Raw genomic sequence first — 26,789 nt, forward strand, 5'->3', positions numbered from 1 at the left:
TCCTCTTCTGGGTTTTGTTGGGGGTGAAATGTTTGGATGAGTCGCGCTGATCCGGTGCCTTTTACTGTTAAAAAAAAACAAAAAAAACTGGCTTTTCTTTCTTTTCTTTTTTTTTCACCCAGGTTGGGCTGTGGAGACCGAGATCCCCGTTAACTGCGGATGTCCCTGACCAATTCCAGCGTCTTTCTGCTTAACGAGGTGGGTCATTGTCAGTTTTTCTGGTGAGATTGTGGCTGTCACTGTGCGTCGAGTAGTTTATCGCTGTCGGTTTCGGACACAAATTGCGCGCTGACGATGGACTCGGGTTCCCTGTTGGGATGCCGATAATGAAATCAGACGGACTGACCTCACCGGGAATCTTTCACTTCAGTCTGTGTTGGTTCTGTCAGCCTTCCAGCAGGAACTGGACACAGACGAGCTTTTAAAACGTCCATAATAAGCGTTTTTGACCAAATTAACCCGTCAGCTGCAGCAACAGATGGACTGTGGGTCTGTCTTTGATTTGGTAATGAGAGAATAATTGCATAAGCAAGAGTATTTTCTCTGTGATTGTATTATTTTTTTTGTCAAAGCTGTGGCCAGGTTCTATGTCTGTACAGATGGAATGCACAGCTCAGCTTTATTTAGTCTAGCATATAGTCTGTGCCTTAGTTAGTCTGAATTTGCATACTTGTAAAGTTTATGATGCAAAACAGCAACATCAGGAATCCATGAGAGGATGTGAGGATGTGGCAGCCTCAGGTTTTATTCTAATCACACTTTTTTTCATCAGAAAATCTGCAAATGCATGTTAGAAAATAGGACAAGAACGATCTCAAGCAACAACCTTAAGGATATATAGAAAGTAAGAAATACTGAATTTATTTAGAGTCAAAAATACAGAGAATTGCACATGTAAAAGAGAAACATTCATTTGAATAAGTTAAACTGTAATCTCATTTTTTTAAATTTACTAATTTAATAATTCTCTCTTGATGATTCAATCCAGATTTAGCTCATGAATAGAGAGCAGACAATCCTGTTATTGTGAAATCTGATGAAATAATACTGCAGTAATTCACAAAACCTCTCATCCAAATGTAGTTTCTTTCTTTTTCATCCTATAAGACAAACACTTATTTAAGCCCAGCAAGCTTGACTTTTTTTTCCTTAAATCGAACATTAAAATGACCTGCAGGTTTGATTTCCGAAGACACAGATATATATGAATTTTTCTGTATATTCATATATTTTTATATATAGTCTAGTGGACACAAATGCCAAAGGTTTAATAACTGTGCCCTCTGAGTGAGATAATCCATCATCCCGGACACCATCAGGGCATCCATCTGCACCTCTATGAGCTTGTTTCCCACCCAGAGGGTCTGGACTGTGTTAAAGGTGATGGAAAAGTCAAGACACGCGATTTTGAACAAGCTGCCAGCCAGCCAGCAGGGAAAAGGTCCATCATTTGCTTCAGTGTGTGTCTGGTGGGCAAACTGCAGGGAGTCCAGTCAGTCTCTCTGCACTAGATTCACATGCCGGAGTGTTAAAAGTCTCTCCAGCATCTCGCTGAGGCCGGTTTGGCACTTCTAAATAAAACATCAACATAGTCTGAGAAATTGCTGGAGCCATTTTACTTGATGTATTTAGTAAGACACGTACCTAAAAAATAGATTAGCTCCATTGATTTTATTGTTGTTTTTCCTTTTTTTTTTTTGAAAAGAGATGCTAACATAGTTCTTCAGAGATTAAAATAACCTTTTATCAAACAGCTCAGTCAATTAAATTTTCAAGAATGGAGGCTGGGTGCATAAAAATATTCAACTATTTCTATTTCACTAATGTGGAGGGCACTTTCATTTAGTCCAAGGATTATTAATTACTCTTTCATATAGTCAGTTATGAGTAAAATATGTGAAATATTGAAGCTCACAGCACATGATGAATGTATACATACTCATGCTCGACACAACCACTGTCATCTGTTCAAATATTAATCTCCTCTCTGTTAATATTATCAAGCAGAAAGCATGTTTTTTGTGACTACAGAGTAATGCCTTATATTTTTTTAATGTTCATGGTAATATTTACACGATCAGCTTTAACAAACTTTCTGTGCAGTGATTAAACGAATTGCTCAGTGAACAGCCTCACCAGAGATTATGTCAGGTAGATGTGCGTGTGCCTTATCACCATATGAAGCACTGTGTCTGTGTGCAGCGCTGCCTGGTGACACTTTCACTCACTTCAATGGCGTCCCAGTCTGTTTACTTCCTCCCTCCTCTTGGTGTGTACACTTCAAATAGGGATCAAGTCAGTGTTGGAACACAGTCTGTACCTGCATGTCTGAACCCATCAAGTACCGTACAAACCTCATGAAAGGATTTGGCAGCAGCCAGGTGTCATCTCCCTCCTCTCAAAAATCAAAACACAGTGCCTTAAAATAGCCCCTCATCCATAATGCACCAGCAGCAGCTCTGCCCACGGAGGCGCCTCATATGGGACAGACTGACAGACATCTGCACTCAATGCTTGGGTGCAGCTCCTAAAGCTGCTCTCTCGCCTTTTTTTTCTGCCTTTCTCCTGCTCAGTGCAAAGCACAGTGGAGTTTAACTTTCCAACCTTCATTCATTCATATTTTATTCACATCTTCTGCTCATGCAGAATTCAAATGGATGCCTCCTCCATCTCTCTCTCTCTCTCTCTCCTATTTTCTTCTCCTCTGCCTCACTGTTTCCTGCAACCAATCCTATGAATTATGAATCTCAGCCTTGCTGTAGATTTTCACATCACCCAGAGTCATGGTTTTATGGTGTCAGACTGCTTGGTTTTTAGATGCGTGTTGATAATTTTACACCTTCTCTCATGAAAGACGTTCTGAGCACAAATTAGCACATAAAGCAGCCGCATCCTTCTTTACATCAGATGTACGGTTGGTTTGTACTATAACAAGAAGAAAAATTCCTATCCGCATCCGCATCTTTGCACATCTATAAGGCATACACTCTGCAGCTGAGCAGCTGTCAGAGTACAGCCAGCCATGACATCTACAGAACACACTGGGTGAACAGAGAGCTGCACTGGGGACGCCTCCACATGTCCAACATCGCTCCCTTATTCCCTCATCACCACCACACTTTCTCCCGTCTCTAAACTTTTGGCTTTTGACATGTTGAAATCCACCTTGACTAAAAAAGTGTGACAGGACTGTAGAAACCTTTGTGTTTGTGAGTTATACTTCTGTCCACTTAGCTGTGTTTGTAGAGCTTTACTCTTTGGCTATTTTAGATGGTTTGAGCAAAAACAGTTATTTTCAGTATAACCCCAAATTATCCATAAAGGTTTCTTATTTTTGTTTGGCAGCATGTTGATGCACATTGTTTTGGATTTGGAGCAGTCATGAATGGACGTAATGTGAGGATGTCCACATACTTTTGGCAATTAAGTTTTGTAGGATGCTGAGAAGTGACTAAAATCCAAAAGTGATGCTATATCATTCATTTTTCCTTCCTATCTTGTGATCTTACAGTTTTTTTGAGCCTGATTGTTGCTGTAAGATCCAAACCCCATCCTCCTTGACGTCATCTTTAGCAGCACAGCGGTCTGTCACGATAGAGTCCTGAATGAACTCAGGATGCGATACAGCATCCCATTGGGCAGGTGAGGCAGCGATGAAGGGAAGAGAGCAGAGCAACGGGGAGGGTGGGAAGGATGATATGCAGAGCAGAGAGAAGCTTCACTGACGTAGCAAAGGGTTGTGTACTGAGAGTGGTGGAGAATAGGGGAGGAGGGGGGTGTAAAGAAAGCGAGAGGGATAGACTGCTTACAAGCACGCTACAGTACACTTCAGTGTTACCCAAGAGAGAGAGAACACCATGACTGCCTAGCAGAGAGAGCGAGCGAGAGAGACGGGGAGTGTGCTCTCCTACCTCCATCTGAGTAAGTACGCTGCTATCTCTTCTACATCTAATCTCTGGGCTGCAAATTGCAAAGGTAGCTGCTATAAACCTGTAACAATGGGTTTTTACCTGCTTTCTGAGGAATACCTGATAAGATGGTGTGAAAAGACATAGGTTTACTCAGTGGAAATGGGAAAAATGTGTCAACTCTGCTCCGCTAATTTGGACTGAAAGTTTGAGAAATGGAGTTGCTGTACACAGCTGCGCAGGAGACGGATTTCTCATCTACATTGGGGTGTTTGGAGCAAATTTGATGTGTGTCCAGATTCCTCAGCCTCAGCACTGACATTACTGTGGAAAGTCAGAGTTGCACTAAAGCAGAAAATGGCATTTAGTGCAGCTGTGTGACAGAGGAGCGGTGGTTGGCATACTCGCAGGCGCTCATGCTTTCACTGTCGGTGGGGGGAAGGAGTGCATTTGGGACCGCTAGGCTTCCTGTGTGGGGTCAATTAAATACTGCATGAGACAGAGCACTAAAAGCCTGTCCCGTGAGGAGCCAAGTGCTTTGTGTGTGTGTGTGTGTGTGTGCGTGTGTGTGTGTGTGTGTGTGTGTGTGTGCATCAGTGTGCAATGCCTTGATTAAATTTGATGAACCAGCAATGTTAAGAGGACCAAAGATTCCAGTTCCACCTTCTTTGAGTTCCTGTTTAGAAACCGTGCCTTAGTGTTATTGCTTTTAACTTACTGAAAGACAAGAAAATAGTTTGCACACATGAATATATGCTCTTTCATTTATGCCTACAGCTGGTTTAATGTAAGACATCTTTCTGTTCCTCCTAGTTCTCCTGTATTCATCATCTGGCTTTCTTAACTGTAACAGCTGCAATCTTTACTCTCAAAGGACTTTTATTTTGGTAAACCAACACTGCGTAGACACAGAAAAGGTTGAAAACTTGAACAAAAACACAGTTTAACAATGTAAAGCTGGGATGTTTGAATATGTAGGGCACCATTACATATTGATAAGTCTGACATTCCCTCAGTTAGCTCAGCTCACTAGTCAAGACGCACCAATTAGGCCTATCTCAACCCCAGAGCCTAAATCAGGTCATCTTCTAACAAACACATCTGATTTAATGAAGGATGCCGCACTGTGCAATTCTGCGCTGCTCCGTAGGTACACAGCTTTATGTGGGTTAGCTCCAGCCTCTCTGTGCTTTGAAGCAGTTTGGTGAAGTCAGGTTGAGGGATCCCTGGAGGGATGAAAGCCTAAGTATGCACAGCATAGCCGGCAAGACCAAGTTGACAGCATGGATAAAAGATAGAGATTCCTGTCCAGGCTGTCTGCATCCCGCTCCTCTTCCTCCGCTGTATGCCAGCTTCCCTGTCAGCCCGTCCACGATGATTCACATCTTTACACTGCCATCGTTGCTTTCGCTGCACTTGACTGTGCAGTTGGACAAAACAAGATGCATTTTGTTCTTAAATCTTCATGAGGGCAAGAAACTGTGTGTCTCTGATCAGAAAACTGTTGTATAGTGTGTGTTGAAATAACTTGTGAGTGCTTATCTGCCAAGGGCTTGTTACTGACAGGGAGAAAGTATCCTGAGGTAACATTAGAGCGGGAGGAGGGTGGAGCTGCTAAGGACAGTATGGAGTATCAATCTGGGTGGCTCTCATATTGATCCACTCTGCCCTACTGTGGTTGCGCTTCCCTCTGGCTCTGAATGATGCACCTTTTCCCTGTAATGCTGCCTCTGCTGCCACTGCACACGTTAAAAGGCTGGAGATGTGGACAGTTCTCCGCGAAGCTTCTGTGCTTCACATTTGGTGGTAAGATCTGGAACTCTGTTTTCTCTGAAGTGCTCTTTCAGAAGCCACTTGTTCCCAGTTGGTGCAGAGCTTCTCGGCTGCTTACAGGACAAAAGCATGGCTGCCCTGCATGGCCTTGCAGTGCTCAGCAAAAAAAATAAATAAAAATAAAGGGCTGGGTATCAAACCTTAATACTTTCTATGGTGCAGAAAAAAAAATCTACTTGTAGCACTGAAAATCGAGTATGTGCTCAGGTCTTTCTTATGTTTAGTCACATTATTGGGGAATTAGGTTTAAACATAATGTTAGATTGTTATGGTAAAGTTTAAGATGGTATTTGATATTTAGGAACTTTTATATATAGCCATTCCTTAATGAGAGTTGTCCAAAATTTACATCAAGCTTTCAGCCTATAGCCATGTTTTGCCTCTTGCTTTTATTGTGGAGGCCCGTGTGAAGCCTCAGTATATAAAGCTGTCGTTGTAAAGCACACTTGCATTGCAGTGTACACAAAAAAGAAAAAAATAACAAATCCATCTTTGGTTCAGAGACAGTATACATGCTGCTGGCTGATCGGAGACAAGTCTCAGAGGCTGCCTCTTCTTGTTTTCCATATAGGCACTTAGTTCGCATTCAGATGGGCTATCTGGTGTCAGTGAATGCAGCTGAGCCAGTCTCAAATCTGCTTTGCTCTTTCTTGGGAAAATTCATGAAAACTCAGTGAACTTCGACAATCCTTCGCTATCTCCTCTCCCGACTGCCAAACCCAGTCTGAGAGGAGAGGATCTATATTTAGAATATCTGAACAACAAAAAGGAAAAGATTCTCATGTTAATGTCTTGTCCTGTTGATGTTGTTCCAGTGGTCTAGAAGTGCTCCTCACTCATCTTTTCGTAATTCTTATTTATTTGCTCCTCTGAGCTTAATCATTCTTCAACGGAAGACGAAACCCTTGAAGAACTAACATTGGCAAAACAGACAAATGAAATGCCATTAAACATTTATAAAACATCTTTTTTTCCTTTTGTTTCAGTTCCGTCTGTGCCAAATTAGCACAATTTTCTTGGTCTGTAGCTCTCTTTCTGTTACTGAACGCCTGCTTCTTGCGCAGCACTAATGATGAAAATATAGTCGCCACATCTTCTCTGCACCAGAGGCATCTGGGAGTTGTCGCAATAACTACAATAATGCGTGCGACTGTGTGTTTGTGTGCGCTCGCTTCCCTTTTAATTTCAAAAAGCCACGCAGAAATGTAGCCCAGAGACATTTTTTTGCTAAAAGCCTCGGTAGAGTGCACTTAATTCTTAAGCAGCCGTAGCTGAATGAGGGTGAGAGAGCACGCATGCTGCCAGCATTAATGGAGCCCAAAGTAGGGTCCTCAGTGCCCGGGGCGACCTGAAGTGCAGGCATGCAGCCCCGGCTTGCCAGGAACAATGAGACCTACGATAGAGACCTCTCCGCTGGCTTATTAAGACATCTGATGGACTCTAGATGGCTGCCTGCTGACTCACCGCTGCATTTCTGTTCTGTAGGCTCATGCATCACCTTCCTGTCAGGAGGATGGTGCAGACAGGCCCTGCCCTCCTCTACTCATCTGCTCTCCCTAATTCTGTCTCTTCATTCATGTCCACCTCTCTTTGTATCTCCCTGTCAGCCATAACTTTACGCCCTCTGTGCCCCACATTTGCTGTTTTTGTATCTACAATGACGAGGGATGCTGGTTGGCGGAGTAGTGACGATCACAAACTGGGTTATTTCTTCGCTTTTCCTTGTCTGACACCCTTAGAATCACTTAGCATTCATGCTCGGTCTTTGTTCTGTCTTATTTATAGAAGTTCTGCTTCTTTGCCCGGTGAGAAATGAGAGAAGTAAACACCATACCAAGCAGGTTTGATATTCTAAAGCAGGAGCTGACATAAGAGGAATGTATGAAAAATGTTGCAAGGGGTGTAATGCTGGAGAGGAGAGGAGAGGAGAGGAGAGGAGAGGAGAGGAGAGGAGAGGAGAGGAGAGGAGAGGAGAGGAGAGGAGACATTAGAGGAGAGGAGAGGAGAGGAGAGGAGAGGAGAGGAGAGGAGAGGAGAGGAGAGGAGAGGAGAGGGGAGGGGAGAGGAGAGGAGAGGAGGGGAGGGGAGAGGGGAGGGGAGGGGAGAGGGGAGAGGAGAGGAGAGGAGAGGAGAGGAGAGGAGAGGGGAGGAGAGGAGAGAGGAGAGGAGAGGAGAGGAGACATTAGAGGAGAGGAGAGGAGAGGAGAGGAGAGGAGAGGAGAGGAGAGGAGAGGAGAGGAGAGGAGAGGAGAGGAGAGGAGAGGAGAGGAGAGGGGAGAGGAGAGGAGAGGAGAGGAGGGGAGAGGGGAGGGGAGGGGAGAGGGGAGAGGAGAGGAGAGGAGAGGAGAGGAGAGGAGAGGAGAGGAGAGGAGAGGAGAGGAGAGGAGAGGAGACATTAGAGGAGAGGAGAGGAGAGGAGAGGAGAGGAGAGGAGAGGAGAGGAGAGGAGAGGAGAGGGGAGGGGAGAGGAGAGGGGAGAGGAGAGGGGAGAGGAGAGGAGAGGAGAGGAGAGGAGAGGAGAGGAGAGGAGAGGGGAGAGGAGAGGGGAGAGGAGAGGAGAGGAGAGGAGAGGGGAGAGGAGAGGGGAGAGGAGAGGAGAGGAGAGGAGAGGAGAGGAGAGGAGAGGAGATCGCATCACCAGAGGAAATCTCCCTTTTCTTACATGAGGGTTCGCTCGAAGCCAGAGAAACCCACCAAAGATGACCAGCATGCAGGCGTGTACACACCAGTGCTGCAGTCAGGGCATCAATTTTGTATAGGAAATGACTGTTGAGGCAGCGCAGCGATGGTAGTGAGGCACTTAGGCTGAGCACGCCTCCCTCTCTCTCTCCCCTCTTTAACCACGGGCTGAAGGGAGGAGGGTTCCGCTTCGTTTTTTTCCCCCTGCAATGGGGGGAAGAGAGCGCTGGCAGCAGAATCATGTCTGCCTCCGACTCGAGCGCTACAGGACTCATCTGTAACAAGGTACGCTGTTGATGCTCCCCCCCTTTTATTTGAATCACTCCGCATGCAAACTTAGCCTCTTCATCCGTGAGTCCCTTGTCTGTCTGCTCTGAGACATCTTCTTTCTGTTTTCCTTCCCCCCTTCCCCCTTCCTCCTCCTCCTCCTCCCACTCACTCTTGTCTCAGCAGAAGTCTATTCTGGTTCTCTCACTTTCCCAGCATCCCCCCCACTTGTCCTCTCTTTCCTCCCTCATTTTTCTCCTCACCTTCTTTGGACATACTGTACTGTACACATGCAGTTTGTGTGTGTACCTCAGCTCTCCATAGGTTTCTTTGCAGCTCTGCATTGGAGTGGAAGCTCACATCTGTTGAATATCATGGTTTTTATGTTGTTAAGGAATCTTACATCCTGTCTTTTTATGAAGTCAATCCTGTCTCTACATTGCAGCTATGCCACTTGTAGCTATGTTTGCTTTTTGAATTGTATTATTAGGTTCAAACCACTGTAATATTTAAAAAATGCCATTGATTTTTGAAAAAAGACAACAACTAATGAAGTAAATAAACATTTATAATTTAATAAATACACACATATATATGCATCTATATATACTTGCTTGCAAAGTGTTTTACCACCTTACTCAAACAGGAAGTTTTAGTATAAACAACCAGCCACTGAATGTGTGAAAGCAGTCAATGTGTCATTCACAGCTGGTTCTCTGATACAGGCAGGATGGGATGCTTCCCTCTGCTGGTGAGACTCTCCAACTGCTACAGTGTCATTATCTCATGTTTCAGTCTCTAATAGGACTTCCAGCATGTGAGCTGATTTCTCGCTTCCCTCGTTGTTCCTCGTTTTCCTCTCCTCGGAGATGACGACTGTATTGCGAGTGTTCTTTTAGAAGCCAAGACAGGCAGAAAAACACAGCGGGTTGTGATTTTTCCCAGACACATTAATGCTGCTCCAACACTGAGAGCTGTGTGTCTGTCATTATATTAGATTCCACTATTGATCCCAGTATTGTGTTGTGAGCAGATGGTTTTGTGAGAGTGAGACAGAGAGAGGTTGTCTGAGCCTGTGCTGCGGTGAAATATATCATGGAATCTGATGATGTGGCTTGATTTTTGGTCTTACACTAGTTTCATATTGATGCAGAAGCTTAAAAGCGTGTCTTTCAATATCCACACCCCAATATTTATGCAATGAGGAAGATGTGATACATGGATTTCATTATCTGTTAAAGTGGTTTTAGCTAATTATTTGTTTTCTTAATTTGTGCACATTTAGAATAATACAAAACATAGAGAACAGAAAACAGTCTGAAATTTCTCTCATGATGTTTGACTTCAAACGACACGTCACCATGGGAGGGGCAGACTTGTCGCTTGTGAGAACGACATAGTAAGTGGCCTGTACCTGAATATGAAGCACTTTGAAAGGCACTAAGGAAAAAGAAGGAGGAGAGATAGTTTAGACAGAAGATCCAGAGGTCTAATCCGGTTACATGAGATTGCTTAAAACCTCCCACGCTATAGAAAAGGTTTAAATCTTCACTTTACTGTCACTTTTTGTTTCATAAGCTCAGACAGCAGATCTTTTTTTAGATCTGGGTAAAATCTGGGATGCAGTTCAGCAAAAATGGGGGCAACAAAAGGAGCAACACGCTGCAGCTGGTAATGAAATATTCACTATTTATCATGTGATTACATAAACTGACTTTGCTGTAATCACATCACACTACACTTCATTTATCTGACAAACTCAGTGAGACTTTTGCTGCCAAATCCTGTATGTAAAGGGAACCAGCGCATGTTACTCTTCATCTCTGATTCTCTACATCTGCCATGTGAATCTCTAAAAGTTTTGCATGAGTAAACAACAACTTGACAGCAAAGAAAATAATTTTTCATTTCCTGGCTTCATTTGGATTCCATGTGGTTTTAAACAGAGCAGTGTCGTGTTTGAGCAAAGAACCTGAGGGCCTGGACAATGACAGAGGAAAAGCAGTGGTGCTGCATCGTCTCTATTCATCAAGTCGAAGTAATAAAAAGTTTTGACAATATCAGTGCAATCAGTATGACAAGGAATAGATTTTGCGCGCTAATGAGACTCCGTCTGCACTTCAGAGCGTCTCTCCCCTTCAACTGTCTGCCGAACTTTATGGGCTTTAATTAGGTTTTGTTTCTTCTGCTGGTAGACTCTTCAGATTCTGTTCCACCTCTGGCAGGCTTTGATATTCAAATGAATTCCACTAAGTCTGCACTGGGTTTTTATTTTTGGGAGGGGGGGTCAGGGGAAAAGCAGAGGAGGGATGGAGTTGGTGGGGAGGAGGAAGAGGAGGAGACAGGTGAAGGAGGAGGAAAAAAAGAGGGATGACGTTGTCATGGAGCTATATTTGGCTGTCGTTCGTGGGAGCTCCTGTCTGGGATGTGAGGAGTCTTCCAGCCTCACGCCCAGCTGGGACTGCAGCCACTGGGGAGGAGAGGACTGCTGATGAAGTGAGAGGACGAGAGTAGAATCTGTGATGTGAACTTTGAGAGTTTTATACGGAGAAAGTTTGGAAAGGGCAGCGGGTTCTGTGTCTTTCTGTGTGGTATGTGTGGGTGTTTCTTGTTTACATTGTACATTCTATCATGGAAAATTCATAGCAAAGGACATGCTTTATATCGTTTGTGTGCGTTTGTGTGTGTGTTGTTTAGCGATATGATGTGGTTATTTCATGGCTGACATTTAAGCTCCTGCTCTACATTAACATCGGTGCAAATAGGAAATTGTGTGTGCAGCTGTATTCAGGTAAAGCTGGTTTGTGCTTGTGCTGTGTTAAATATGAATGTCATTTTTTATTATATAAATCATAAGCTCTGGTGCTCTAGAAATGTCTCAACATATGACAGAAATGATGAATTTTATTGCAATTGAAACTGTTAAAATCGAAAAAGCAAATGTACTTTTTTTGTAACTTCCACTGAAATTTAAAGCACAATTTTAACTCAGAGCATAAAAACAAAAGAGCTTGTATCTATCTTGTGAAAACAACTCTACACTGTAAATAATGCTCATAAATTTTCGGAGGAAAAACTGTCTCTGAAACAGTTTGATTCAAGTTTATATAACACTCAGTCACTGTAAATATGTTAATCAGGAGAAAACTCAGTATGTTTTTCTCTTAAAAAATACTTTTTACTACTCTTGCAGTTATTTAATATGTGTATAACATTAAGTACTGTAATTTTTGCATTTATTTCTCGATAAGAATACAAATTTTCACAGTTAAATGTACATTCTGTTGTGATAATGGAAACATGCCGTAAAATTTACAACAAGGAACAATTTTGCATTCATTTCATGTAAAAAATACAGTTTGTGCCAGTCAAATTAAAAAATATTAAAGCATATATCCATTTTTAATACAAAAGTATACGTTTGTGTTAATAACAGACATATGCTTTAATATTTATGACAGCTATAGCCAGAATTTTTGCATAACAGCATATAAATTTATTGCTAAAAATACACACATTAAACGTTAATTACACTAACTGTTGTGCTGATAATGGAAAAATGCTGTAATATTTATAACAGGTCACACAAGCTTTATTTTATGTGGCATTTCATGTAAATGTTCTAGTACAACAAAAAAATTTAAACATTAAATTTTTTTTTACAGTAAGCACATTTTTTAACCGTAAAATCAACAGTATCAACACATTTCTTTAATGTAAATGAAGAAAATGTTTTCCCGTTGTGACATGTTTTACAGTAGCGTTCTACCAACCACAGCTGCTGGAAGTTTACCGTTTAAATAACAGTTTTTTTTACAGTGTAATACCACAACCTGTGCCTGTGACATGTTCAGAAAATGGATGTGAAGCTGGATTTTGTAGAATTATCTGGCATTATCAGCATGCTTGGTTAAAGATTGGACTTTTGCCAACACATGGTGCGCCCGGCTGAGTGGATAAATAGACAACAAGGCTGTGCTGGTTGTTAGTGTTGCAGTACTCACGCACATGTTCCCCTGAGACAGCTGCTTTGGAAAGCTGCAGGAAAGGACAGGCAGCCACAGAGACGGGTGAACAAGCAGAAGACATGAGAGACACACAGGGAGACGGAGATGATCTGTTTGAGCTGCATCGGAGCTATTTGTTTATAAGTCGGCGGTTACTGAGTTGTTCTGAACAGCTGCTACGAGGTGATGTGGTGGATTTAACTCCTCTCTGACTGGCCTGCTGCACTCATTTCTCTCTTCTTCCGTCAGGGTTCAGCCGATTCCTACACTAGTCGACCCTCTGATTCCGACCTGTCCCTGGAGGAGGACCAGGAGGCGTCTCGGCGTGAAGCCGAGCGCCAGGCTCAGCTGCAGCTGGAGAGAGCCAAGGTGAGAGCAGGAAGGTCAAAGGGCAAAGCTGGTCTTTAGATTCACCTTCTGGTGCTGAGGAGCAGAAAGTAAAGTACTGAGTCATGAAATACTGAAAGCTTACATTCCAAGCAGTTTAATCTTGCTGTAAGCTGCTGAATCTGTAGAACCAACATGGATGGATGGATGGATGGATGGATGGATGGATTCCTTCACTGTCATTTCTCACAAGGTATTTACAATACACAGGCTGAAATGAAATGCTGTTTCTCACTACAGGGTGGGCCATAAGTTTCCATACATAGGAAAAATAAACATTTTATGTTGGACAACTGTTTTTATTTATATAATGTGCTCTATATGATTACCATTGTTTCAAAAACACATATTAATACGTGTTTTCCACTGTTGATGAACTTGCATTAGCACAGTTGAAGTTATGCTTGTAATGGCATTGGTGATATGTTCCTTGAGATGATTTCAATTCAATTCAATTTTATTTATATAGCGCCAATTACAGATCAGATTGTCTCAAGATGCTTTACAGAACTTATACACCTGAACCCCCAGAGCAGCCCTGAGGCGACAGTGGCAAGAAGAACACCCTTTTAACAGGGAAGAAACCTTAAGCAGAACCCAGCTCTTTATGTGGGGGGACCAATCTTCCTGCTAGCCGGCAGGTTGAGAGGGACAGAAGAGGTAGAGGGGTAGAGGGTGGAGGGGTGGAAGGGATGGGAGAAGAGGGGCGTGGGGAACAAGAACATATAACACACAGTTGGATATGCGTATGATAAGCTAGATGATATGTAGAAAGTACAAGCCAACATTGAAACTGATTCATAGTTTACTGTTATGATGTAAGGCTCTGGCATTAAATATACTACATATATAACTGGTAATAAAATTCAGACAGTATGTTGGGAGCGCTGTGTACCGGTGAATGAATATCATACGAGCCTAAACGGTTGTGTGCTGTGGTGACTTAGTGGGACCAGTAGGTTATTAATAATTATTTATGTCTCGTATCTTCACCTGATACACCTTAGCCATCAAGCGTCCACAAAGATAGCGTCAAACGCATCTTCTAGGGTATCTGAAACATAAAACAATATACATTATACATTTTCCTATGCATGGAAACTTATGGCCCACTCTGTAGTAGTTGACAGTGCAAGGAATGTCATATAAGAAAACCTTTAAAAAGAGCGTTAAAAAACAAATAAAACACATAATGACTATAATTTACAAAATGTAGAACCATTCACATAAGGAGCAGCAGTCCTGTCATAGAGAAGGTTGAATGTGGATGTGTGTAGGGATGGGAAGGGGTCACAGTCTGTTTATCATTCTCACAGCGATATGGGTGTGGATGAGAGTATTAAAGGCATGATACTGTATATTGCCATTCATCTCATTCATATTTTTTACTGTCTTTGTCTTCCCACAGTCTAAACCCGTAGCATTTGCAGTGAAAACCAACGTAAGTTACTGCGGCGCCCTTGATGAAGATTGTCCAGTCCAAGGTGCTGCTATCAACTTTGAAACCAAAGACTTTCTGCACATAAAAGAGGTGAAAGGCATTAAAATTCAAAACTCATTCAAGACTCTAAAATTACTTGCAAACAAAGACCTAATAAACTCGATCTATGTCAACAAATCCTGCAGCTTCTGAGTCATAATGTCGATGTGCTTCACTGTCACACAGAAATACAACAATGACTGGTGGATTGGTCGGCTGGTGAAGGAAGGCGCAGACATCACTTTCATCCCGAGCCCGGTAAAACTGGAGGCCATGAGGATAAAACAAGAGCAGAAAGCAGCAGCAAGGTCAGAGGTCACGCAGCTCTGAGACATCTCTTCGTTATCGCTCCTCTCTCTGTATTTCTGCCTTTTCTTACACTCCATTGCCCTAATTCTGCCAGCTTCCTCTGCAGCAGTCTCTTTGAAAACTTTTTTTTTTTTAAGACACAACCAGTTCTCGCTCATGTGTTGCTCTGTTTTCGAAGTCCTTCTTTCTAAATTGCCTCCTCGGGGGGTTCACGCATAATGAAGCTTTGCATTATGTTGCTCCGCAGGAAAGGAGGGAACGCTTCATCCGGAGGCTGGAGGTCCACCCCTCCATCTGCAGGTAAGGAGCTCCTGCTGCTGTGTCTGTCTGCTGGGACGGCAGCTCCTCACAGGGTCAGATTAGCATACGGGGACTATTTCTGGCCTCAAATGCTGCCTTCAGACATAATGCGAGAACTTACTCTTAACCCTCCTGTTGTCCTTCTTTACGGGCACCAAAAAATATTGTTTCCTCGTCTGAAAAAAATCCAAAAATTCAGCCAAAAAATTCCCCAAATTTCTGAAAATGTGCAAAACTTTCAGGAAGAAAATTCCAATAATTCCTTAAAAGTTTCCCTTGAAAGTTATATTTTTAAAAAATCCCCCAAATTTGGCATGAAAATTCTTGTAAGTATTTTCAAAAAATGACCAAAAAAAATCCAAAAAAATCCTAAAAATATCTAAAGAGATTACATACATATCAGTAAAACTTCTAATATTTTCTTTAAGAACATTCACAAAAAAATCAATCAAAATCCAGCGAAATTCACTGAATTTTGTTTGATTTTTTGGTGAATGTTCTTAAGAAACATTTTTAACATTTCTTTTTTTCCACCAGACAATGTTCAAAGATTTCCCAAAAATGTTGAAAATGTGGACATCAGAAGTTTCACTGTGAAATTTATTATTTTTTTTCCACATTTTCAAACTTTTAACCTGGTCAATTTTGACCCACAGGACGACACGAGGGTTAATATAGTTCTCCTCTTTATGTCAAACTAAGAGATGATCGCTGGAGTAAGATCAGAGAACTGACCGCACAATTAACAAAAAGCTACAATCCTCAAAGAACCTTAAATGTTAGACTGAATTTAAAACTTATTCCCCTCTTATTAACATTTCTCCTGTTTGGTTAATGTTCATTCTGTTTATTCTAAAAGCCAAACAGAAGCAGAAACAGGTATGTTTGCATCTTCCTGTGTGTTTCATTTCATTTTACCAGTTTATTCAAGAACATATATGAGTCAATATATAGTTGTGGGACTTCTTGTAACATAGTTGACAGGTATCATAGTCGACATTTTTGCTATTTTCAGGCCTAAAATCAACATGGTCACCTACAACCAAACACCACATAGCATTTTTACACAAAGATTCTTCTAAATATTATTTATAAAATTGAGTAAAATTGAAATTGAAAGTTATTTGTAAAGATATTGTAGTAAACCTGTTGACATGCCATAAATCCACACTTGACTCACACACTACTTTATATTAAATAACTCAGAAAGCCTTGGAGTCTGGCCAGTCTTTTCTTCAGGAGGAAATGACATCATGTGGAGCAGGTCATGTGATCTGGAATTAACACACTTCCTTGAGAGGTGTTTTTGTAATGGGGAACTTAGTTGAAAGTGATTTCTCAGACACAGATACAATTTGTTGTTTTCCATATAAATTTTGATATATTGCCAAAGAAGAAATATCTGTCATGATTATCTCAACTTAATAAAAAGAACACTATCAAAACAATTTTTGAATAAGCTCATTTTATTACTGTTTAGCTAATTAGAAGGTGGTTGTTATTAAATTGGGATGGTTATTTAGTTGGCATTTTAGTGATATCCAGTCATTTTTTATTAATAACTGATTGTTTCCATAATAAATAATTCTGGAATTTGTAAAGACATGATCATAATAAAAATAAAAAAACATTTTTTTTTTTACTTTTGATAAAAATGTATGCAAGATCTATCCCATGGACTTCAAAAGTCCCTCGATTATATATTGATCCATAAACTGCTACATGTAATGAATTATTGTGCATTGCTGTTAATCTGTATGTACGTATCTGTATTTTTTTTCAACTTCTGCCTTATGTCTGTGCTTGTGGCCTGTGCAGACTGAACATGTGCCTCCATATGATGTGGTTCCTTCCATGCGACCGGTGGTGCTGGTGGGTCCTTCGCTGAAAGGCTATGAGGTGAATCAACTTTAGTGTAGCTTGGTTCTGCTTGTTTAAGTTTTGCCTGGAGTGAGACCCTGGATGTGGTCACATATGGAGCACTTGCTAGAATGATTTGTGTAGTTAATGAAAAGAAACTCATCCTGTGCATTTATTTGATTTAGATTTAATAAATGAGCTGTTTCATTTTTTATTATTTTAATAAAAATGCCAAATATCTAGTGCTCATAAAACCATTTATATCATGTTTGATAAATGAGTCTCTGAGACCGCTATCTCATCAACATGATAAACAGTTTCCTTAAAAACCTGTTGTATGTAACCTGATACATATATTCTCCTCCTTTGTGGATTATCATTCTACTTAAGGCAGGTGAAGTTGCTACTCTGATGAACTCATCCACAGTTTTTCAGGAAAGTCATTGCTAACTTTCAAGAAGTAATGGTAAAAATAACTTCTAAATTGTTACTCATTTTTTAAAATAAATATTTTCTGCATTGAAAGAATGCATATTTACTAAGTAATTCATAGTTTATATTTCAATTAACTTTGGTACTCTAGGTTTATAAAGTGCTTTTTTCCTGAATTGTCATGAAACATTTTTGTAATATCTACATTATACCTATGAAAATGCAAGCACACATCACTATTTTGATGACTTAATTAACTTAATCAATGAATGAAATGCATTTTGAGTATTTTTACAATAACAATTCATCTGAAATCATAATCGCTATGCTATATTGACCAATTTTTAGATGTCGTAAGGACTAGAGGAAGAAGAGAGAAAAAGAAAGTACATTGAAAATGTCATCAAGGAGATACTGGATGGAAACACAGTGACATGGAGCAGTTAGAAGATGAGGATGAGGAGGAGATAGAGCAGATTTAGTGGGATTAGTACATATGTTCAGTGTGAGAGTCTACTGGAGACAAAGCTCCCTGCAGTTTGTTGTTTTCTTCTTTCTTTTAATTTGATTTATTATCATATTATTTTTTTGTTATGAAGTGTTAGCTCATTCAGTGCTAATTAACAGACTAGAGCAAGTGGAGTTTTGCTTTAGATTGTTGTGAGCAAAAAAAGCTGCCAAAACCGCCCAATATATCAAATTTAATTAAAAAATATATCATGAACAAAATGATATCGCAAATTTTTTCTTTTGGATTTTGTTAAAAGGGGTAATAAACACCTCAGTTCCAAAAAAATTCAATTTTCTGGCTATTTCTTGATGGATCAGGCTTTCCAGGGAATTCACTCGTTCATGGAGATCCTTCTACTTTTTGTCAGGTGATGTAACATTATTCCAAAATGTAACATTCAAGACTTGCAATCATTTTGCTTTACTGACATTTCATCGACTTCCATCATCAGATCAAAATCTAAATTCATCAAATACTTCTAACAAAATAGCTGCAGAAGCACTGATATTCCCATCAGCCTCAGCGGTAATTTGTGTTTAAATAGCAAACTGGCATTTTCATGAGTGAGTGCTGACAGCTCAAAACACCAGTGTGAATAAACACAACCCACAGAGCCTTTCTAAGAAAAACAAGCTTTTCTGAGGCATTAATTAATGCTGTGGTAATCCGAAATGGGCATTTATTACTATTTTAAGTCTTTTTTTCCACTCTGATTAGACAAATTTAAGAATATACAGTGAATAAATGGGTCAATAATGAAAATTAGCTGTAGCTATACATTGAGCATATTGGCCTGATTTGAGCTCAGTTTCTGGTCTCCTTCTCTCTGGACTGCCTTTGTTTGTTCCAGTTTAATCTGGACTGTATTCTCTGATCCAGCAGCGCTCATGTGGTTTGAGCTCCATTATCCCATTAACACTTATACCAAGCATCGCAGTCACATCCTGATGAAATTATAGTAACACAGCAGGCATTTAAGATCCATTTGAGTGATACAGAGTCACACGTTATCATCATGGATGAGATAGATGGGGGGGGAAAAAACACTGCGTTAATCTCAGAATTTCCCCAGAATTCATCTGTTTCCGGTGATTCTGGGTGAATATGTTGAAATGTGAGGCATGTAATTGAACAGAGTGTCTGTGCATTTCAACATTTCCTCTCCTCTGTGGCTACAGCGGCTGCAAGCCAAGCCGTTGGTTTTGTGTGTGTGTGAAATATTTATGCACCGCTCTGGTGAAGTGCTTTGGGGATGCTCCAGTGGTGAACGCCAGCCTGCCTCTCATTCTCTTCCTCCCTGCTCTGCCTCTTGTGTACATCATATTTTCATTTGCTCGCCATCGTTCTTCAACATCGTCACCTTCCCCTCCCTTTTCCTCTTTCGCACTCCCCTACTTTCTCCCGTTTTCTCCGTTTCTCTATTGCGCTGTGGAAGAGCAGCACCACTGTGTGCTTTCATCCTCTATTCCAAAGACCATCCATTTTTCAGGACTGTTTGAAAATAGCCTGCTTCCCTTCATCTTCACGGAGCACATGCAAACATTTGCCAGCACTTCGTCTGTCGTTAAAGATCCCTCCGACACACATGACACACAGAAATATACTCTTCTTTATGTCCTGTATGCTCTTTATTCACAAAAACTTCAATTACCAGAATAAAAACTCTTACTTCCGCTGAAGATCCTTGTACAATACACTGAGATTTAACGTAAACACACATGATGGATTTGAAAACCGCCTTCTTATGTCAAAATCTGCACACACATCCTTCTGCAGAGTACAACATCTAAGTGATGTAACATTAAGGAAAACGGAAGGGCGACTTTAATGAGGCTCGTTTCTGTCGCTTCTTCCTTCATAAAGAACGTAACTGGTGTAAAAATTTTAACGTCTTCTCCGCCCTGTTAAATTGTGCAACACGTGAATGTGCCAGAATGATTGTGTGCATTCTCATGTGGATGTGTGATTACAAATTTATCATTGTAACCTTGTAAAAAAAAGATGCTTTCATTATTATTCAGAGCAACATCTTTCTTTAAGCCACCTTATTTAGTATTAATAAGCAGCATATAATCACTGAATAAATGCTTTATAACATGCAGTTACAGTAGTAGAATAGAATAGAATAGAATAGAATAGAAATACTTTATTGATCCAAGGGGAAATTCTATTGTTGCAGTTGCAAGCAGAAAGAGTAAAGAGACCACAAATACAAATAAGCAGAAATATCCGAAGAAAAGTAAAAATAAAAACAAGAATAACATACTAATGTACAAAATGCACAATAAAGTGGGTTATTAAAGTGAAAAATGAACCGAAAAAAGTCCTAAAGCAAGTGAAAAAATGTGCAGAAAAATGTACTTAAGTGAAAAATGTACTGAAGTGAAAATACACTGAAAAATTTACTAATGCAAAAAATGCACAGAAAAAAGTGAAAAATGTACTGAAGTGATAAATGTACTAAATTGAAAAATGCACCAATAATACAGTGAAGCAAAGGAATTATATAAAATATGCCTTCTGAGGAGAAGTTCTAATTCTTGAGCAATACTCTATATGAATAAACTTGCACTTAAAAGGGACCATTGATAAATTTACAGCTACAGTATAAATTATAGAAAGTTCTCAGTGTTAAATTTGTCGTGCTTGTAAATGAAAGGAAGGAAGACTTGAATTGACCTAATTAAACATAAGAAATACCATAGGACTAAATATGCATGTATGGAGTTGTCTCTCCTAACTCCTCTGTACCTTTTCTTCTTCATGCCTGTCTCCTAGGTAACAGACATGATGCAGAAAGCCTTGTTTGACTTCCTAAAGCACCGATTTGATGGCAGGTGGGTACAGATGTCTGCGCTTTTCTCTCTAGTAACAATACTGTTTCTGAGCTGTTCATGGGACTCTGCTTCTCACGTTTCATGGTCCATAGGACACATGATGATGATGATTTATTTTTAGCTGCAAGAGAGTACAAGTTCATATCCTCCTTTGAAATGGAACAGTTGTGGATGTGATGCGATAAGACGCTTCTTCCCTAGGATCTCTATTACACGGGTGACTGCTGATCTGTCACTGGCGAAGCGCTCGGTGCTGAACAAGAAGGCCATAATGGAGAGATCCAACACTCGCTCCAGTCTGGGTGAGTGATCAAACAGTTGTCTTTGATGTTTCTTTGCTAAATAAAGATTAGTACTTGCTAAGAATAGATGCCTCTTTAAAGTCGAGTCCCTACGAAACTTAAAGTGGCTCATACAGGCTCCTCGTCTGTCTTTGTTTCGCTCACAGCTGAGGTCCAGAGTGAGATCGAGAGGATCTTTGAACTGGCCAAGTCTCTTCAGCTGGTCGTCCTTGATGCAGACACCATCAACCATCCAGCGCAGCTCCTCAAAACCTCCCTGGCTCCCATCATCGTCTACGTCAAAGTCTCCTCACCCAAAGTACAACTGCAGCCCTCACAACCTTCACTGAGAAATCAGTGGAAGACTCGTGTTTTTACTCATATACTAGTAGAAGCTGATTGAATATAGAGCAGAAAGTCAGTGGGGTAATATTCTGATAACTGATTTGTCATTTTGGTTGTTTATTTAAGTAAGAATTAATCCAATATTTCCTGTGTTCAGCTTCTCCTGTGTGGTTTCGAAGGTGGGGCATTCTCTCTCAGTTCATCAGATTCTTAGAGCAAGTTCTGCTCAACATCTCAGTTAAATCACAGTGAAAATGTCACACGTTCATCTTTAACTGTTCTTGAGACGTTGTGGTTTAATCATATCTTCAAATTTCAATGTGCGAAAAAACGTGCTGAAAGTAGGTTGCGATTTTTAAAATATTTTCTGGCAGAAAGCATTTGATGAATCAGTCTAAAATTTCACAGACACCATTTTAACCGTAGTTTCTGTTAAGTTTCAAGCAAATCAGAGATGGTCGAGCAGAAGAGCCTGTATGGTTTGAGATGGAATGACCCCTGTTTTATATCTCTGCAAACTGAATGTCTTTGGCTTTTGGACAGAATTAGTTAGGCAAAACAAGACTCTCAGAACTTTATATTTTTATTTATTTTTTTATTTTCTTTTAACATTTTAAAGATGTGCTGCATATAATATGTTGCTTGTATTTCCATACAGGATGGAGTTTAAAATTTACCCTCCTCCACACATAAAATAAACTTTAACCCTCGTGTTGTCCTGCTGGTCAAAAATGACTTGTTTTAAAGTTTGAAAATGTGGGGGGAAAAAAAATTCACAGTGAAACTTTTGATGTCCACATTTTCAACATTTTTTGGTGGAAAGAAAGAAATGTTAAAAGTCTTTCTTAAGAACATTCACAAAAAAAAAAATCAACCAAAACCCAGCGAATTTCGCTGGATTTTGGTTGATTTTTTTGTGAATGTTCTTAGAGAAAATAGTAGAAATTTTACTGATGTGTATGTAATCACTTTAGATATTTTTAGGATTTTTTTGGAAGATTTTTCCTCATTTTTAAAAATATTTACAAGAATTTTCTTGCCATATCTGGTGGATTTTTTTTTTTTTTTTTTTAAATAAAACTTTTAAAGGAAACTTTTAAGGAATTATTGGAATTTTCTTCCTGAAGGTTTTGGAAGTTTTCAGAAATTTGGGGAATTTTTTTATTTTTTGCTGAATTTTTGGATTTTTTCAGACAAGGAAACAATATTTTTTGGTGCCCATAAATGAGGACAACAGGAGGGTTAAGGAGCGTGGGGAATAAAGTTTAGAATTCATAAGTTACTTGAATAAGATTAAATAGGAAGCTTTTATAATTGCTTAAATGTCTTAATTTCTGGCTTGTCTCACAGGTTCTTCAGAGGCTCATTAAATCTCGAGGGAAGTCGCAAAGCAAACACCTCAACGTCCAGATGATGGCAGGAGACAAGCTGGCTCAGTGTCCACCTGTAGGTCACTGAGCCTGACATTCACAAACATAACACTCAGAGATGACTTTGGATGTGATGTGACTTTTATGCTCTCATCTTCATCAGGAGATGTTTGATGTCATCCTGGATGAGAATCAGCTGGAAGATGCGTGCGACCATCTCGCTGAGTATCTGGATATCTACTGGCGTGCTACTCATCTCCCCTGTTCTGCCCCAGTCAACCCCTTACTGGACCAAAGTGTGATCACCCCACCTTCAGCTAACTCCAGCCAACAGGTGAGACAAACAAACAACTGATGCTTTACACAAGGGTCAGTATATAATTGCTGGACTTTTTGTAACATAGCTGACAGGTATCATAGTTGATATTTTTGGTGTTTTCAGACCTAAAGTCAACATGGCCACCTATAACCAAACACCACATGGCATTATGTCTGTGTAGTTTCTCATTCATCCAGGTCAGGGTTATCCAAAGTTGTTTAAATCAATTAAAGTCCAGTTGGATTGATTTAAACAACTTTGGATAACTACATGGCATTTTTACACAAAGATTCTTCTAAATATCATATATACAATTGAGTAAAATTGAAATTGAAAGTTGTTTCTAAAGATATTGTAGTAAACCTGTTGACATGCCATAAATCCACACTTGACTCATACACTATTTTATATTAAATAACTCAGAAAGCCTTGGAGTCTTGCCAGTCTTTTCTACAGGAGGAAATGACATCATGTGGAGCAGGTCATGTGATCTGGAATTAACACACTTCCTTGAGAGGTGTTTTTGTGATGGGGAACTTAGTTGAAAGTGATTTCTGGGACACAGATACAATTTGTTATTTTCCACATAAAATTTGATATATTGGCAAAAAAGAAATATCTGTCATGATTATCTCAACCTAATAAAAAGAACATAAGCAAAGTATTTTGAATAATCTCATTTTATTATTGTTTAGCTAATTAGAAGGTGGTTGTTATTAAATTGGGACGGTTATTTAGTTGACATTTTAGTGATATCCAATCATTATTTAATTAATAAATGATTGTTTCCATAATAAATAATTATGGAATTTGTAAAGATATGATCATAATAAACATAAAAACATTAGTTTTTTACTTTTCATAAAAATGTATGCAAGATATATACCATGGACTTCAAAAGTCCCTCAGTTATTTATTGATCCATATTAACATTTTCACTGCACTGCTAAACTACATCTTCTCTGCCTTCTGTGTTCACACTAGTTTTCTGAGACTCAGGAGCTGATAGAATGAGCACTGCAGCAGACACAGGTGAGAAGAAACGACTTCCATGCTTTGTTGAGTGTTTGTTTCTGCTGTTGGCGTTTTCTTGTAATAAAATGTGCCTGCTGCTTCCCTACAGGAGCAGCCTGTGCTGTCGGCTGGCGTCGGACCAGGAAGTCATAGAGCACAGGGACCAGGGCGCCACCAGGGGGCAGCAGCAGCCCTCATCTCTCCAAAGCCAGCCACCACCTTCTCCACCTGGGGGCAACAGAAATGAGCCTCCGGAGAGAAAGAGCAGGAGGCTGGTGAACTGGAGGAAGAGCAGAAACCAAAATGGGGAGAAGAGCCGGAGGAAGGAGATCTGACCGGCGCTGCAGAAGACAGAGGAGCCTCCGCCTCACTGCTGCCCCCTCGGCCAGAGCTCCCTGCTCCCACCGTCACGCGACAACTCAGGGCCGCTTTGTACAGCTGCACACACTCTGGTACCACAGACCAGAACAGCAGTGCAGTCACCGTTCACCACCTGCCCCTCACCCTACCTTCCACCCCGACCTTACAGTCCTTCCCTGCTTTCACACTGGAAGTCACATCCCCCACCTGAGCCAGCCCATGATTGTTCCAAGTAGCCGTCCAACACACACATGGGCTGGCTCAGCTCTCACTGTAGAGAAATTACACACCTGTGAAGTCAGAGTACGTCAGCATACAGTGCTGTAGCAAATCAGAGCCTTCAGTATAGCATGAAACAAAAACAGGAACATCTTCCCAATGCAGGGTTTCTGTCTGATACACCTCACTTCCCTCTCCAGCCAAAGAGGACGGAGAGCAACAGAAAATCAATTCTCTGTCTTCCATCTCCACAGCTCCCCATAGCTGTCATTCCAAATGTTTAGCCAAATGTTTTCTCAAAGGCACAACAATCGGAGTCGTCACGGTGTCACCAAGGAACATAAAAACGTTCTTCTTCCTTTATCGTTTGCTTTCGCTCCCCGTTTATCCAGTAGCCTTTTTAAACGTACATTTTTACAGTAACTATCTGTACTATTCGTTATAATTCATATCTTGGTTCTCAGTATAGTTGATCACATATCAACAGTAATGCAAAACCCCATGTATAAGAAGCACACTCAGTTTATATGCATCTTCATCACAGCTGTGAATGTATAAATGCTGGTCCATTGGCTTAGCAAGGATTATTTACAATAACTGGTTTGTTTGCAGATTCCTGGAGGCAAATCTTGTAACCTATTCAATATCAGTTACAGTTCTAGGAGACAAGAGGCCTCTTCCAACAAATAATACACAGATTCCAGACAAATAAAGCTTTAAAGTAATATAATTTATCACGAATCAGTTATTGCACTGTAATATAATTTTCTTATCCCCAAGAAATGAATGAAATTCTTCTTTCTGACAAACTTTAATCTACCCAAAAACATAATTTCTAAATACTCCATCCTGATTTCTGATTTTAACCAGGTTTTGTACATTATTTTTTGAAAACAATAGTTGCATTTAACTGTCTTCGTATATTTTCCAGCGTTTGGAGAGCAAAACAAGAAATTAGCGAGAGATTTAACAAACAAAAGATGACTTTATAAGAAAACTCATCATTAAATAGATTTACTTCACAATATCTGTCGAGTAATAATTGAACTAAAATAAAAACATCACCCAAAGCTACTCAGTGAGTAACATGTTTGATTTTTAGCATCTCATTTACATTTCACTCCTCCCTAAACTTGCTGGTGTGACTGTAGACTCCCAGTGGAGCATCAGAATTAAGATGCTCAATGAAAGAAAAGAGGCTGTGAATGCATCCTTGAGATAATCTGATCTCCGCTGAAGGTCTCTGAGCACATCAACAGGTTGTAAAGGGTTGCTTCCTAATCAAAGTAGTGGATTATGTCATTATTTTTGTTACAAAAACAGCTAAAATCAGCATGAAGCTTATGAGCGCAGCCCCTGGTGATGTATTTATGTTAATAGAGGTCTTATATTCGCTGCTTAGTCTCTTGCCAAACTGCAGGATATACCATATATATGCATACATATCCACATAAATTAGGAATATGTACAATTTTCAAAGTTTCCATGGCCATCAATTGTCTCTATTTTACATCTTACAGTACCCATAAAAATAAATGCATCTCAAAAAGCACTAAAATTCTCACAGTAACGCTGCTGCTCGCATCATATTAAACTTCAGAATCCAGCTACCGTACCACACATGTAAATAACCAAATGTACGTGCATGACATGTTGTATTCCTGTTCCATCAGAAGGGCTTCTTAGGACCATCTTCACACAAACTAAGTCAGTATGACCCACATAACCAGTTACATTATGCATTATCAAGGCTTAACTGTAAATACTGTATATTCAATATGCAGATATTATTGTTATTATAATTATTATCATCAAAATTGCACAAACGCTGACAGAACGTAGAAAGGTTTTAGTCACAGCACACGATTCTATATTAAGCGCCTCAGAAAGCATGTGTTTAAATGTAACGTCCGCTCTGTTTTGAATGATGCACTGCTTACTTAGGACCACCGTGAAGACTGCTTCCACCGACACCCACATTCATTTCTGAAGGACCTAGTTTGAGATACATAACTTCTACTTGATGAAACACAGAGCACAGTACCCTCTTTAGATAAAACTTTATATATAT

At 40.1% G+C, this 26,789-nt stretch overlaps 1 protein-coding gene across 2 annotated transcripts; it reads left to right on the top strand.

Annotated features, from left to right (window-relative positions):
* cacnb3b (calcium channel, voltage-dependent, beta 3b) lies at positions 1 to 26,789 on the top strand. 2 transcript variants are annotated; one of them, XM_035953739.2, is made up of 14 exons: positions 1 to 198; positions 12,944 to 13,063; positions 14,490 to 14,612; positions 14,748 to 14,869; positions 15,118 to 15,170; positions 16,030 to 16,049; positions 16,989 to 17,069; positions 20,752 to 20,810; positions 21,012 to 21,112; positions 21,259 to 21,410; positions 22,787 to 22,882; positions 22,970 to 23,140; positions 24,110 to 24,157; positions 24,249 to 26,789. In XM_035953739.2, exons 1-13 carry the CDS (start codon positions 160 to 162, stop codon positions 24,137 to 24,139), a joined length of 1,167 nt encoding a protein of 388 aa, XP_035809632.1. In that variant the 5' UTR covers positions 1 to 159; the 3' UTR covers positions 24,140 to 24,157; positions 24,249 to 26,789. The 2 variants fall into 2 exon arrangements, with proteins under 2 accessions (XP_035809632.1, XP_023137995.1); XM_023282227.3 differs by lacking the exon at positions 1 to 198 and adding an exon at positions 8,365 to 8,705.

Source organism: Amphiprion ocellaris, chromosome 8 (genome assembly GCF_022539595.1).
Source record: "Amphiprion ocellaris isolate individual 3 ecotype Okinawa chromosome 8, ASM2253959v1, whole genome shotgun sequence".
Classification (NCBI taxonomy): domain Eukaryota; kingdom Metazoa; phylum Chordata; class Actinopteri; family Pomacentridae; genus Amphiprion; species Amphiprion ocellaris.